The sequence below is a fragment of the Pseudonaja textilis genome, chromosome 4, assembly GCF_049901715.1.
Source record: "Pseudonaja textilis isolate UNSWEBS1 chromosome 4, rPseTex1.2, whole genome shotgun sequence".
In the NCBI taxonomy this organism is placed as follows: Eukaryota; Metazoa; Chordata; class Lepidosauria; order Squamata; family Elapidae; genus Pseudonaja; species Pseudonaja textilis.
The window spans coordinates 33,970,173-33,985,689 of record NC_141993.1 but is presented as its reverse complement, the minus strand read 5'-3'; the positions used below and the strand labels follow the sequence as shown (position 1 = coordinate 33,985,689).

Below are 15,517 nucleotides of genomic sequence, written 5' to 3'. Positions count from 1 at the left end.
AATCCAGGGGCAGTAAGATGCTGGAAAAATACTGCTTCCCAGATGTTTACAGATCAATTGTTTTATGAGCTGTTTTAGATTCTTACCACTTACTGATGCCTACCTGATTAGCTGGTAGTTCCTTTTTTCTCACCTTTTGAAGATATTTTTATCTTCATCTTTACTATTACTACATTAATTTAGAGCTAGAGGCAGAAGAGAGTACATAGCAACACAAAAAACACCTCAGATTATATAAGGAGATTAGTAATAGCACTCTAACAATTTTTATTTATTCTTTGTTTATTCTATTTATCTATAACTATTTCTCCACATCAAAGACTATCGGTTTAATTATTTGCAGGGCTTTGTCTATTCCGATTACTACTACCGTAAGAATTTTAATGCTGTAAGCCAATGGCCCCCAACCTTTTGGGCACCAGGGTCTGGTCGATGGAGGGACGTTTTTCCATGGACCAGAGGGTGTGTGGTTTTGTGTGCTGCCTCCACTCTGTGGATGGGGCTTTGCTTGTTTACGCAGCCATTTCTGGCATGCTAAAGACCATTGCCAGTTCACAGACCAGGGGTTGGGGATTCCTGCTATAATCCACCCAGAGTTACTTCAAAACAAGATGGGTGGCAAATAAATTTAATAAATAAAACTAAGTAAAATAAAGTAATAGACTTAAATAGAATTCAATACAGAAAAAAGAGACAGATATGTAGATGGATATATAGGCAGACAGACATGGAAGTTCAGTGTCCTTAATTAGCATAAAAATCAAATATAGAGCCTTCTAATAGCAATTGCAATTGAATAAAACTTGGTTCCTTAACCCTAACCCTGAACATTTCAATGGACAAGTTAGCAAGTAAAAAAATACACGACTATTTTCAAATGAGTCAGGGCAATGAGTAAGGAATAGCATTGTAAGCTCTACACACCAAGCCTGGTAAATAGGACAGGGTATGGCTTCAACTGCAGAAACAGAATAAATGGAGAAATGGTCTCCACTAGGGATGTTATTGTATCTCCTCACTGTTGGACACTGAGCCTTCCTAAAGCAAATGCTCTCCTCTATGAAGTGGAAGTATCCTATATTGATAATTGAGGAGCACAAGCAAATTATGGAATAGGTCATTGAGTCAATAGTATGGGATTTCATTTACTTATTTACTTATTTATGTGGTCAACCATATCACAACTTGGAACATGTCTCTGTGCTAGAACTGGTGGTTTGAGTAGAAACAATGGGATCAAGATGGTCCCACAAATAGATCTGCCATTCTATTTATCCAGGTCAAAGATTGTCTGTTAATTATTGGCAATGACTTTGTCTGTTCTGAATACTTTTAAGAACAAGTGTAAGAAAAGTCACAGAAGGACAAATTGTTGGCAATGTTCTTCTGTGTGGAAGTAAACTTCTTTTCCAAAATAAGCTGGGCCAGCATTTCACCTAAAGAACACACACACACAAAATGTTTTTGTCAGAATCTCAGTTAAGAGATCTTTTGAGCTGCTATAGAGGGCAACCCAGTTCCTTCCAAAGTAGCACATTTTCACTGGAGTGGGAAACTTGCAGCAAAGTTTTGATGATTGATTAGATGTCAAAACGTGAATCATCAGACTATGCACTAAACTGGGTGTTTGAACAACAATAGGCTCAGCATTTTAGCACTAAAAATTTTAATGGATGCTGGGAATAATATGTTCTTTTTGCAGCTGGCTAATTTGATGACTGTACTGGTAGCTTTCTGGGATTGGGCTGTGACCTCTTATATTTGCTGTATCAGGGAAGTGGATGACTAGAAATAGGAGGAAATTTACTTACTTAATGGAATGGCAATTGATTTTCCACCCGTGTTGGTATCATCCCTTGATGAAAAGCACAGCTTTGGTTTTGCATATTCAGTCCACTAGAGTTGGATGACCACCAGTTAAGGTTAGATCTCAACCAGCCTTTCATAATAAAGAGTAACTGGCAGGAAATCTTCTTTCAAGAGAGGAGCTCTTTCTGACTCAATCATCCTGTCATTTTATTCAATCCAAAAATAGGTTAATTTGAGTTGTTGTTCCTGCTGTTATTGTGGTATATATTTAAGTAGATTCATATCTGAAATTCTGATCATCCTTGATATTACTGCTTCCTAGTTCTTTTCTGCATGCTTTCTAAGGTTTTGTTTCAGTGTGCAAAGTACAAAACTTGTATTCTCATTTTAAATGCCTTTCCTGTATAATGAATTCATTTTATTTTCATAAATATAGAGGATACACATTAGCATCCTGAAATCTATTTAGCATCCAAAGAAAAGGATGTGCATATTCATCATGTTATCAAGAGACACTAGTTACGCACACTAAATCTTTCATACTGCAAATCCTATTTATCCAGCAGGGCTTTTATGTCTGCTATCCAGGAATTTAAACCTTGAGTTAAAATGTGAGTGATAGCACTAATAAGATTAAAAGTCTTGCAGTTAGGAATCATGGTACTATAATCTTGGTATCAGCAAAAGATTTATGTACAGGTTTTTTCCCCCCTGTACAGACAATGGATAAAAAATGTAGAACAAAGCAAAGAGAGGAGCTTAGCTTCAATAACATTTAGCTGGATTTTTCAAATAACACTGCAGATAAAATGGTTATAGAATAAATGCACTCCTGTTCCTTCAAGCTTAGTGTAGCACGTAGTGCTGCATGAAGACCTTAAGCAGAGCTTGAAAATTTTTCAGGTATCATCAAATAATTATGCATGGTGGAGGGAACCAAATATTATGATAAGGATACTATCCATTCAACCATGCCTGATTCCCAGCAATTCTATTGACCAGGTCTCTCTCCATATTTCATTATCTTTTTACAGCTTCTTTTGCTTGTTTTATGCCCTGGCTGGTAAGTAATATAATGTATTATATCATATACCACATTGTACCATATCTTATCAACATATCATATCATTATGCCAAAAATACAGCATTTCAGGATTCTTTTCCAAGATATTGAAGAACTGAATTTTAAAAATAATTTTCAGACTTCAGGAGAGAAAAATGAAATATTGTGAGGGGCGCTGTGATTTTGAAATAAAAAAGATATATCTGTGGATGCAACATTACCAAACTCTCCATTTATATATGTCTATGAATTATCCTACTAGAGAAAAAAATTCTCAATAAATATCATGGGGTGATGTACACATACACATGTTCACAGTAAATAAATAACTGCAGCTGTGAATCTGAACGTACTTTCCTTAATTTAATAAGCTTTCAAAAGCTAGCATTTTGTGATTTAAAATGGTTTTTACAACCTAAGGATAGGAAGAAATGAAATAATAATTGGAAATCTTTCTCAACATGAAGTCTTCCTGCTATATTGGACTTCAGCTTCCAGGTTTATGTGCACAAGGTCAAGGAGAAAAAAAATTAGAAAAAAAATCTGCAGTCTGGAAAAATCAGCAGTGTCCACCACAAGGTGGAAGAACTCTCAGATGACAGTGTTTGTGTGATGACATTATACAAATGCCACCATTATGTAGTTCCATTTTGCTGTCTGAAATATGTATGCGAATTGTCCAATGTCATTGCTATTCACCTTTACTGATTTGTCTTCCCCCTTTTGCCCACCCCCATGGACACCCATGAACTCCTTAATTTAGAAAATGTCAATGAAATGTCATATAGGCTCAGGCAAGCTGTAATCAAATAAAAGGGATCTTTAGGTTACCAGCTGAGTCGTACAATTTATTTCTCTGTTTCACACAGCTATAGAAGACAAGTAACCTGCTGTGGATTTATGTAGACAATTACCTTACTAACCTCGGCCCCACTTCCTCAACAAGACAACTCAACCATATAGTGATTTTCCCCTCATTTAAAAAAATGTAACATTCCTATTATGCAAGACTTTCTAATTAGTTAATGAAAATAAATAAATAAATAAATAAAGGCCATCAGAATATACATTAATTAAGCTGCCATATGTTAGAATTACAACGGCGTTAAAAAAAACATTTCCTTCTCAACTCTTATATGTTTGTTTCTTCACTATGTGTTTCTACAGAAATCCTTCACAGCATCTAGCATAACAACATAAGAACTCTGCTGAATCAAGCCAAGGATCCATTCAGTTCAATATACAGTATACTCACAGTGGCCCACAAACTTTATTCTTCTTCAACTTTGTGTTTCAATGATTAGTGTAAGAAATGCTATTCCTTCATGACTGGATGTAATTTATAGGTATCATGATTAATGGCCTTAGTTACCTTTATTTATCATACTCATATAAATTTCCAAAAATAGATCTTGAGCATTTGAAGTCAGTCAGGATTCTCTCTAATTGATAAACAAACCTGTATATTCAAATGTAAAATCACTGTCCTTAGGTATTGCAAAGGTGCCTTATTCAGATCACACTACAGACTGGTTTTCAATTTTTAAATGTCTTCATCCTTATTTTTAATGGTACAAACACTTTTACAATTAATTAATCCTTGATCTCTACCCTTCTTTAACTTTAGGGCCCACAGCAACATTTCATATTTCTTTGCACTGTCACTCTTTGAAGCCTCTGTAAATATATCTTCCTTTTGTTTCTTTGTTTATAGCGAGATGTATTTTCTCCCCAACATTATTGAAACGTGTTTGAGTTCAAATGTCCTAATATTAAACTACATATCAACATCAAAAGAAATCCAATTATAATGACACATAGTATTATGAATATTTCTGAAAACAAAACAAAAATCCCTTTTTGGCCTAAACCATAGAAAAAAAGACTATGCAATAAGTTGTTAAGTCCTAGAAAATGAGTTGTATTGCTTGCTAGTTATTATTAACCAGCTCTGATTCTAATATTATAAGACTAAAGGTTATTAAGATTAAATGGTGCTACCAAGCTGTGAATTAGGTTTATTAAGTTAAAACAACAGATGATTCTGTGTGACATATCATCTCACATGAATATCTCAGCTGTATTGATCTGAATTTAAATAGGATAAGCAGAAGAATAGGTACGGTATATGAATCACTAAATGTTGCTTTTTGAGATGAAGATAAAACAAACTGAGAGGAAAATCTCAAAATATTCATAACTGTCTACTTCAGAAAATGTTAAATATATTGAGCTAGCCCCTTAATTGGTTATGTATCATTGGCAATATCACAATGACACTAAAGATATTCATCCTGAAGCAAATGAAGAACAATTATACTTAATTCCAACCTTGCTTTTCTAAATATATCCACAATGCAAACTTACAGTAAATTACATCATGATTAACTCAGAATGATTTAGTGAGCAAACTCCAGTGTTCTATGGGCTACATAAAATATAGATTCATGAACTGGATCCAGGATATTAAAAACACCAATTAAAATTTTCCCAACAGATTTGTGACTTTTCCCTGCATTATTAAATTTGCTTGATTTTATTCAGTTTCTCAAATACAAGTTTCCCTAGATTAGTAAACATCTTACATACTATGTGAAGAGTTTCATCTATGTGTTGACATTTAGATTTCTCAGGAAATAGGTTGATTACCTTAAGCAATACAAAGTTCATTCCTAGCTTCTCTTTTTGGGATAAATTCGAATAATATTTTTTAACAAGTGTCAGCACTCAGATTGTTTGTTTCCAGCATCTGCTAAATGGTAGCAATCAACCAATAGCATCCTTACAAAACCAGGATGGTATCAATGTAACAACACATACCTACAATGATATCATCATGTCAATGACATAATCGTGTTTTTTGCATCACAACATTTGACATATGAATATTGTCACTTTGGTGCCCCATTCAGCTCATGTTTTATATTTAAACATTTTTAATATTCATAATTTATATTATTATGGTTGTTGTCCATATATAATTCAATACTAGCATACTTGAACTTCTCTCAAAAACTTTTGAATAATGCAGAGAGGAAAGACAATTCCTATCACAGACAACAAAAAGAGAGGGATATTTATAGTTTCAAAGAGATTAATGGAGATTCAGAGAAATGCAACTAATGGACAAAACAGATAAAAGAACAAAGAGTAGGAGAGAATCCCTGAAGGGATAAAAGTATACCATAAAAGTTTATGATGATCAAGTGACCTCTGTGGTGATCCCAAAATCACAGAAGGTAGCAGGAGGCAAGAGAGCAAGAGATCCCGAGATACCTGTTTTATTGAAATGTTCTACTCTTTAGAGGTGGCCATCCATCTAAGTATAGGCCAATACCTTTATCTCAATTTCATTTAAGAGCTTCTTACAAAATCTAGACTAGGCATTAATATTGACCGGCAGCACTTTATTATATCTTATGCCCATAATCTCAAATACTTTGTCTTACCTGAGTCCAGAGCATGTACTCAAAATTACTGCAGATTCAGCATATTCTTGTACATGGCCATGATAGAAGCAATGATTCTAATGAGACAGAGAAAAAAGGATCAATTCCAATATTCCATATATAATCTTAGTACAGATGTTTAATGTGTTCCATTCTTTATTATTATTATTATAAAGATCTGTTCTGAATTCCAGTGATTGAGGAAATAATCATGCTGAAAGCATTTTTCTGCCTAGTTTGAAATAATGCATGCAACTTTTCAGGGATTAATGCCCGATTTATATGAACTCAAGGCAATATCTATGCTCTACCTCATTCGCAAAAGACAATGATCAGACAAGTATTTAAAGCAATTCTCCTGGACACGCCTGCTTTTTAAAATTATATTATTATCGGAAACCTATGATGAGAACAGTTTGTAAAATTAAACAGCAGAGGAAATTATATTGTCATTCACCTTTAGGCACTTGCTGTAGATATAAATTTTAAATTATGCAGATCCATAAGACATAATTAAGCATACTACACAATGTAATAAAACCATTTCCTATTTTACAGCTTCACAAAGAAATTGATCCTGGGAAATAGAGTGGAGAGGAAAGAGAAAGCATCTTTTATCATCCTGGGCTGACTTGGAAGCAGATTGTTATTAAGAACAGGAATGAAAAGGAATTCTACTTTCAGAAGGCCACTCCTGTTTCACTTTGTGGCAGGTTATTGTATTTCTTTTTAATAAATCCAGATGCTTACCAAAAGAACCATAACAGAAGATACATAGTCAATAAAGTTGCGAATTTGCCTGGAATTCAAGGTTAATGCTATTGCCAATGAAATTTAATACCTTCTCCCCAGTTATGGATCTGGTTATAAAATCATGTTTGTGTCATAAACAGCATTTCTAGCTCCTTTGAATGCCACCTTAACAAAAGAATCTCTCTCTCCCTACCTCCTTTGTGAAAGGTTGTTATCTTATTAATGCAAAGAAAGCTGTCTCTCATATTTCTGCATAACAGTCATCTCACCAACCTCTATTTCTTGGTTCATTCACATCTAAGCTGCATTAATTAACCTTTCAGTATCAGGGCATGGTTTTCAATTACATCGTCTCAGACAGTAGCCTTCTAAAAACCACCCTGATTTGATTAGAGAAAGTAATCATATGAAAAGATCACAATCAAGTTTTAATAGTTCAGGTGTATAAATTTTTGGCAGATTTGATCACCATGTAAAGAAAATATTAGCTTAGCCCAAAAGCTTCCTTTTAGATGAAGACATGTAAAAAAATGACAAGTGTTCTAGAGACAATATGCAGGGCATATCTACATGAACAAAGTGAACATTATAAAATAAGACGGTTGCCTGGAATCTTTACTAAATTACCTTTATAATCTGTTCTGGTATCAGCTTAATAAAAATAACATAAAAGGGGAAAAAGCCACATAAAGGAAATGGTGTGTATCCATGTTTATGTGTTCATAATAAAAGGAGAAATACCATGCATAATAAAAAAACTATATAAAAATAATGTTCAACAACACATACTCATTAAAAGGATAGTGGGAGGCGGGGGAGGAAAAAGAGAGCCCCACTCTTCCAACATGATTTTGTGGAAGACTGGAGAAAGTGGTGAAACTCAATAAGCCTCTAACGACAGAACAGCACAGGGTTTCCCAAAATGGCTGGCTGGGGAATTCTATGAGTTGAAGTCCTCCCATCTTAAAGTCACCAAGGTTAGGAAACCCTTCGATAGCAGATGCTGCCCAAATATCAGGAAGCAGATATACTCTTTTTGACAAGATTCAGTCTTTGCTTATTAGCCCCCATCTACTGTATCCTTATATCAGATATGTTTCAAAACATTTATGTTCCATCATGGCCACCCTGAGATTCTGTGAGCTTCATAGTAAAGTACCATTGAATTAATGCATATTGCAGAGCACATCTTTAGTTTTCTTTCCAATTTAAGTATGGCCTTCCTTAAGTAAAGGGGTGCCTAATAAGTCCTCTCTGCAAGTAGATGTAATTGAGAGAAGATCCCATAGATATCCAGAAACTGAATCAGGAAAGGATTTAAAGGTGACAAATATCCCTTTAAATTGCACTCAGACATTGAGTGGTAATTCATGGAAGAAAGCCTTTTAATCCCATTAACTATATATTATGGCTCTGAATATCAATTGCAGGGGAATCCAGCTCAAAATTTATTTTGAATTTGGAACAGCTTCCCTTTGCCAGCTGCATGTTCATTCTGAGAGAGAAAAAAAGTTTTGGAAAAATGACTTATTTGCATTTCCCCCCCTCAGAATACCGAGAATGAGAAACAATAGATAATTTTGTACAATTACATACATTGAATGTTGTTTCCTGTTTCGCCTAAAAATTTGGAGCAAACTTCAGGGAAATCTCCAAAAGAACCTTTAATGAAATTATTGATTATAATATTCAGTTTAGTTACTCATTGCTAATACCACAGCCCCAATATAAGACAAAAGTCATTCTGTAACTTCATATTTTACTATCTACATAGTTAATATGAAAAGCACTGAGTTCAACAGCTCTCTCTAATATATAATTTTAATGTTGTAAGTTCAGCTTGAATTAATTACATTTATCTATTGCTTTAATTAAGAAACTTTACTTATAGCTAGAAAAAAATAACGTCATTACAATCTTAAATTTTTTGTATTGAAAAGAATGCTTTGTAAAGCAAGGCTCAGTATCAACCACAAGTAGAACTTGGAGTAACTGCAAGGTAAAGAGAGAGAAATAATTAGACTTAAACTTTCAAGAAGAATAAGACTAATCAAAAATAAAGAAGAAAAAACAAGAAGTAAGAAAAATAATTCAGTAACAACAAGAAAGAGAAGATTTTAGATTAAGATCACAGGAACTTGAAAAATATACAAAAACAAGAGAGAGAAGAACCAGAGACGCACAACCAGCCACAAAGAGAGACAGGAGTAACTACAAGGCAAAGAGCAAGAGTCAATTAGGTGATGGATGAAGAAAAGAAAATATTATCAATTAACATAAATGGCCTAAACTCTAGGATAAAAAGGAAAAGAATACTAACCAAACTAAGTAAACAAAATGCAGATATAATATGTTTACAGGAAACACATATAAGGAAGGAAGAAGAAAAATATCTAGAATTCCCCAAGCTAGGGAATTTGTATATGTCATGTATAAGGCCTTTGACAACCTAAATTGGCAATTCCTAATCCAACAACTTTACAACATAAATTTAGGCACTAAATTTGAAAACATTGTGACTACAATTTACGATTCACAAAAGGCGAATATTATAATTAATGGAGAGTACAAGCGCTCAATAAAAATAGAGAAAGGAGTTAGGCAGGGATGTCCATTATCTCCCTTGCTCTTCATACTATCTTTGGAAACATTGCTTACATGAATTAGACAGAACCCAGGAATAAAAGGACTAAAAATTAAGAAAGAAGAATATAAACTCCAGTCATTTGCAGATGATATGGTTTTTTTCATAGAGGAACCAATTGAAACAGGTCAAGAACTTTTTGAAAGAGTTAGATCAATTTGGGGATGTTGCAGGACTTAAAATCAATAGGGAAAAAATGAAATTAATAACTAAAAATTTAACAGAAAAATAGAAATTAAAATTGGAAAGGATAATGGGGTTACAAATAGTAAAAAAATTTAAATACTTAGGAATTTGGTTGACGGCTCAATGCAAAACCCTAATGGAAAATAATTATAATAAACTACTACAGCAAGTCAAATAAGATTTAGAGGTATGGGTCAAATTGCAAATCTCTTTACTAGGGAGGATTGCTACTATAAAAATGAACATTCTGCCCAAATTTATTTACTTATTCCAAACAATACCAATAAAAATACATAAAAATTACTTTGGGGGAATCACCAAATTCATTTGGCAAGGGAAAAAACCAAGGATAAACCTAAAGGCAATGCAAGATATGAAGAGCAGGGGAGGTATGGCACTCCCAAATTGGGAAATATACTATAGTGCAGCCTCCTTATTTTGAAAGAGTGGGTAAACCTATCGAACAAAGGAATCTTATTTCTAGAAGGCCATGACTTACGGGGGGGTGGGGTGGCACACATTTTTATGGGACACTGGAAAAATAAAACAGGACTATTTCCACAGACATATAATTAGAGATTCGTTATTGGCTAATTGGAATAAAATAAAATAAAACATTATTTAAAAATCCCAATATGGATCTCAACTATGGAGGCGATGATCCATCCAAATAATGTAGACCTTAACAAAATGATAAAATACAAAGACCTTCTTGATACGCAAGGAACTTTAAAATCATGGCAAGATCTCCAAGAACAAGGGCTACAAGTAGACCGGTGGGCTTACCTGCAAATTCAAAATAGATATAATCAGGATAAGAATTTTGGAATTTATGCTGAGCCACAACAATTAGATAAAATCCTATTAGGCCCAGATAAAAAAAAATATAACTAAATTTTATAATTATTTATTAGAGATAGAATTAGAATAGGAAGTAGTCAAAGGCAACATGATAGCTTGGAGTAGAAACATAGGACGTAGCATTACATTATTAGAATGGGAAAGGGTCTGGACAACGAACAATAAAATCACAAAATCAGCAACATATAAAGAAAATGCCTATAAAATGTTTTATAGATGGTATCTCTCACTGGTATCTCTTGAGAATAGCGAAGATGTCTCCTAACATGAATCAGAATTGCTGGGAATGTAAAAAGAAACACGGAACATTCTTTCACATGTGGTGGTCCTGTACTGAAGCCCAAAGATACTGGCACAGAATAAAAAAATGGTTGGAGGAAATAACGGCAGAGCAAATTGAATTAAAACCAGAATTCTTCTTACTGGAGATATTTAATAGACAAATTTCTAAAAAGTCAAATATATAATTGTTATGTCCTGAGGACTCAAGGAGTTCTCACTCAGGTCCACTCACTTTGTGTGGGCGATATTCCCCCATTCCCATTGGTTGGTTCTCCCCAGCAGCCAGCTATAAAAGCAGGCTGCGGGGTCCAACTGGTTGCTGATTGCTGCGAGCCAGTTCCAGGCTTGGCAAGCACGGTCAGCCCTTTATTTGTAAAATAAAGTACTGTTGCACTCATGCTCTGGTTCAGCCTCTCATTGCTCAAACTTAACACTGGCGACGAGGATGGGATGGCTACCAGATGCACCTTGCAACCGCTGAGTCACTAGCCACCGATCCGCAGCCCAGAGAGAGCGATCGGGTGGCGATAAGGGAAACGCTGATCCACAGCCAGAGAGAGCGGTCAGCTAACAAAACGAGCGATCAAAAAGAGCAAACGCAGATCCGCAGCCAGAGAAAGCGGTCTGAGTCAAAAAGTTAGAAGCGTCTGTAGCCGCTTGTTAGCCCCGCTACGGGGAAAGTGAAGCGCTGCGAGCCGCAGCCGCTCTGCATTTGGCGCGAAATTCAAACGGGTGTCATTTGAATTTCGAGCCAGTAGGAATCACAGCACAGTGCTGTAGAGAGTCACTAACGCCCACTTTTTGGCGCGAATCTAGACACCTCCAACGGCTAGCAGCCAACGTGGTAATCCAGAGAGAGGAAGAGAGGTTAGCAAAAAACCTCTCCAGAGCTGATATCACTGGTAACTCACGAGCGCTCGTAGTCCCAGAGAGATTTTTTCCGCAGGTAGCCCAGCCGTTTCCAGCACCATGAGTTCCAACCCAGTATTCCCAGCGTTTAAACCAGACGAAGAGAAGTGGGAGTCGTATAAGAACCGTTTCAATCATTACATCGATGCGGTCGGCCTGGCGGATGCGGGAGAGCATCGGAAAAATCCTATTTCCTAATCTACTGCGGAGCCACCGTTTACGATACCGCCGCAGCACTCGTAGCGCCGAGAGAATTAAAAAACGTTCCGTGGTCCGAGTTGCTTGAGATCCTCACTAACCACTACGCTCCCAGGCCTTCACAAATCGCCAGGAGGTTCACGTTCCGTATGAGGAAGCAATCAAGTAAGGAGACCATCAATCAATTTATGGCCGCCCTCAGAACAGCAGCCCTGCACTGCGGGTTTGGAACATACCTGGAGGACATGCTCCTCGATCAATTAGTTTGTGGGGTCAAGGATCTCAACCTACAGAGGCGACTGCTAGCTAAAAAAGACCTCAACCTTGCGCAAGCAGTAGAGGAGGCCCTAGCAGCCGAGCTAGCAACGAACTCAGCCACCGAAATTCAAGGCCCAAGTGCCAAGCTAGCATCGTTCCCAGTCCATTCCGAAGAGGTGGAAGCGGAGGAAGCCCACAACGATGAGAACGATGTCCATCGCCTCACCAATGACAGACGGTCGCAGGTAGGGGCCAAACAAGAATACACCGGTCCACCCAAGCACATCACGCTGTGCCTAGCCTGTGGGGATCACATCAAAGGGCCACCTGCAAGTTTAAAGGAGCCGTTTGCAACAACTGCCATAAGAGGGGGCACATTGCGAGAGTCTGCCAAGCCCCCAAAGCGCTGCACACAGACCCCCGTCCTCGCACTCGGGACCACAGAGGCAAGTATTAAACTGTCGCACGCACCGCCTTCCCAGGCGTACTGGCCACACTGTTAGTAAAATTTCTCTCTCCGTTTCCCTAGAAGGTAAACCGTGCCACATGGAGGTTGACACAGGGTCAGCGCTCTCAATAATCTCGTGGAACACCCTCAAGAGACTCCACCCCAGCCTATCTACTACCCGGCTTCAGAGATGCCAGTTCGGTCTGAAGGACTACCAGGGGAAGGCCATTCCCGTGATCGGCAGAGGCAAGTTCTTTGTCAGTTTTAGAGCTTTTAAAGGCCACCTACCTCTAGTGGTAGTTAACAGCAATCTACCCACCTTATTGGGGCTCGATTGGTTTCCCCACCTCGGCCTAGGGTTAACAGGAGTCCATGCTGTCTCAACCTCAGACACTGACTCCTTATTCGCTGACTACGCAGATGTGTTCAGCGAGGAGCTGGGGTGTTATAATGGAACCCCATCTCGTTCACCGTTGACCCCCAGGCAGTCCCAATCAGATTAAAACCACGTAGAGTTCCATTTGCTATTCGACCAAAACTAGACGCTGAATTGGATAAACTACTAAAACAAGGGGTCATTGAGCCAACAGATTTCGCCAAGTGGGAGACGCCCATTGTCACACCCTCAAAAAGATGGTAGCCTGAGAATTTGCTCGGACTACAAGACAACAATCAATAAATATTTACAAGTTAGCGCCTACCCTGTGCCCGTCATTCAGCACTTATTGCACACATTCGAACCGGGCAATATTTTTGCTAAATTGGACATGTCTCAAGCATATCAACAGTTCCCTGTTGATAACCAAACAGCGGAACTTCAGACCATCGTCACTCACAGGGGTGCCTTCCGATGCAAGCGTCTCCAATTTGGCGTAAGTGTTGCCCCGGGTATTTTTCAATCCCTCATGGAGCGGATTTTACAGGGCCTCCCTGGTGTAGTACCCTACTTCGACAACATCTTGGTCTCGGCCAGGGACAGACCCCAACTCTTCCAGAGAGTGCGAGCAGTGTTAGAGAGGTTCAGACAGCATGGCCTCAAGTTAAAAAAAGAAAAATGCGCCATTGCCACTAGACAGGTGGACTTTCTGGGTTATAAAATTGACGCCTCTGGCATTCACCCCCTGGAGTCCAAGGTTAGGGCGATCCACGAAGCTCCCACACCGACCTCCAAAACGGAGCTACAAGCTTTCTTGGGGCTCCTAAACTTTTATGCATCCTTCTTGCCCCATAAAGCCTCAGTAGCCGAACCCCTACACAGATTACTAGACAAAAAGTCGCCGTGGCACTGGGGGCACAAAGAAGACCAGGCGTTTAACGCCGTCAAATCACTACTCACGTCAGAGGCAGTGCTCATCCAATTCGACCCCAACCTTCCTTTAGTACTGGCAGCAGACGCATCCCCTTTTGGAATTGGGGCGGTCCTTAGTCACCGACTCGCCAATGGCACCGAGGCCCCCATCGCCTTTTTCTCCAGGACGCTCTCGGCCACGGAGCGAAATTACAGCCAAATAGACAAGGAAGCCCTAGCAGCTGTTGCAGCCGTGAAAAAGTTTCACGAATTCCTTTTGGCCATTTCTTCGAACTGGTCACCGACCATAAGCCCCTCCTGGGCCTACTGGCCGGCGACAAACAGACACCTCAAGTCCTCTCCCCTCGTATGACAAGGTGGACACTTTTCCTAGCGGCCTACTCATACAAACTTATCCACCGCCCGGGCAAAACTCTATCCCACGCTGACGCGCTCAGTCGCTGCCCCTTACCCGCTCCGGCTGAAGACCCAGCTCCTGTCAATGCCATTTTTGAAATCACTCAGTTGGACCTGCCCATCACCGCCCTTGACATCGCCGCCAAAACCAAGGCAGACCAAACGCTCGCCCAGGTGCTCGACTGGGTGAGGAGGAGGTGGCCGGGAGGCAACGTTGATAACAAATTCGCACCCTTTAAGACTCGCATGCAGGAGCTGTCCAGTTTGCAGGGTTGTCTACTGTGGGGCACTCGAGTGGTCATTCCGACCTCGCTGCGTGCACCCGAGTCCTGGAGCGTTACGAGGGACACCCCGGCATTGTGAGAATGAAGGCATTGGCACGCAGCTACGTGTGGTGGCCGGGTCAGACGAGGACATTGTCAATTGGGTAAGTTCCTGCAGCATTTGCCAGGAATCCCGTCCTCTGCTCCCCCCATCGCCACCCCTACCAGATGGGAGAGCGCCAGCGCCCCTTGGTCTAGAATCCATATCGATCTGGCCGGCCCGTGCATGGAAAGATGTTCCTAGTGGTCATGGACGCTTATTCCAAATGGATAGACGTGGCACAGCTATCCACGACCACCACACTAGCAATCACCAACGTGTTAACGCGCCTGTTCGTTACACATGGACTACCCGACTCCTTGGTCTCCGATAATGGCCCACAGTTCGCATCAGTAGAATTCAGCCGTTTTGCAGCCAACCTAGGCATTCGCCACATTTTCACAGCCCCATTTCACCCTGCAAGTAATGGGTTGGCTGAAAGGGCCGTCAGGACCACCAAAGAGGCCCTCGCTAGGTTTGGCAGAGATGACTGGCACCACAAACTCTCACGGTTCCTGATGAGCCAGCACTCAACCCCCTGTGCAGTCACCAATAAGTCCCCAGCGGAACTTCTGATGGGCCGGCGCCT

General features: G+C 39.2%; 1 protein-coding gene across 1 annotated transcript in view; it reads right to left on the bottom strand.

The window, feature by feature from the left end:
- ADAM12 (ADAM metallopeptidase domain 12) overlaps positions 1-15,517 on the bottom strand; it is a 287,867-nt gene that overhangs the window by 118,202 nt on the left and 154,148 nt on the right. Inside the window, exon 5 of the mRNA XM_026704952.2 lies at positions 6,322-6,398. Coding sequence (XP_026560737.2) covers positions 6,322-6,398 — 77 coding nt within the window. The remainder of the gene's footprint in view (positions 1-6,321; positions 6,399-15,517) is intronic.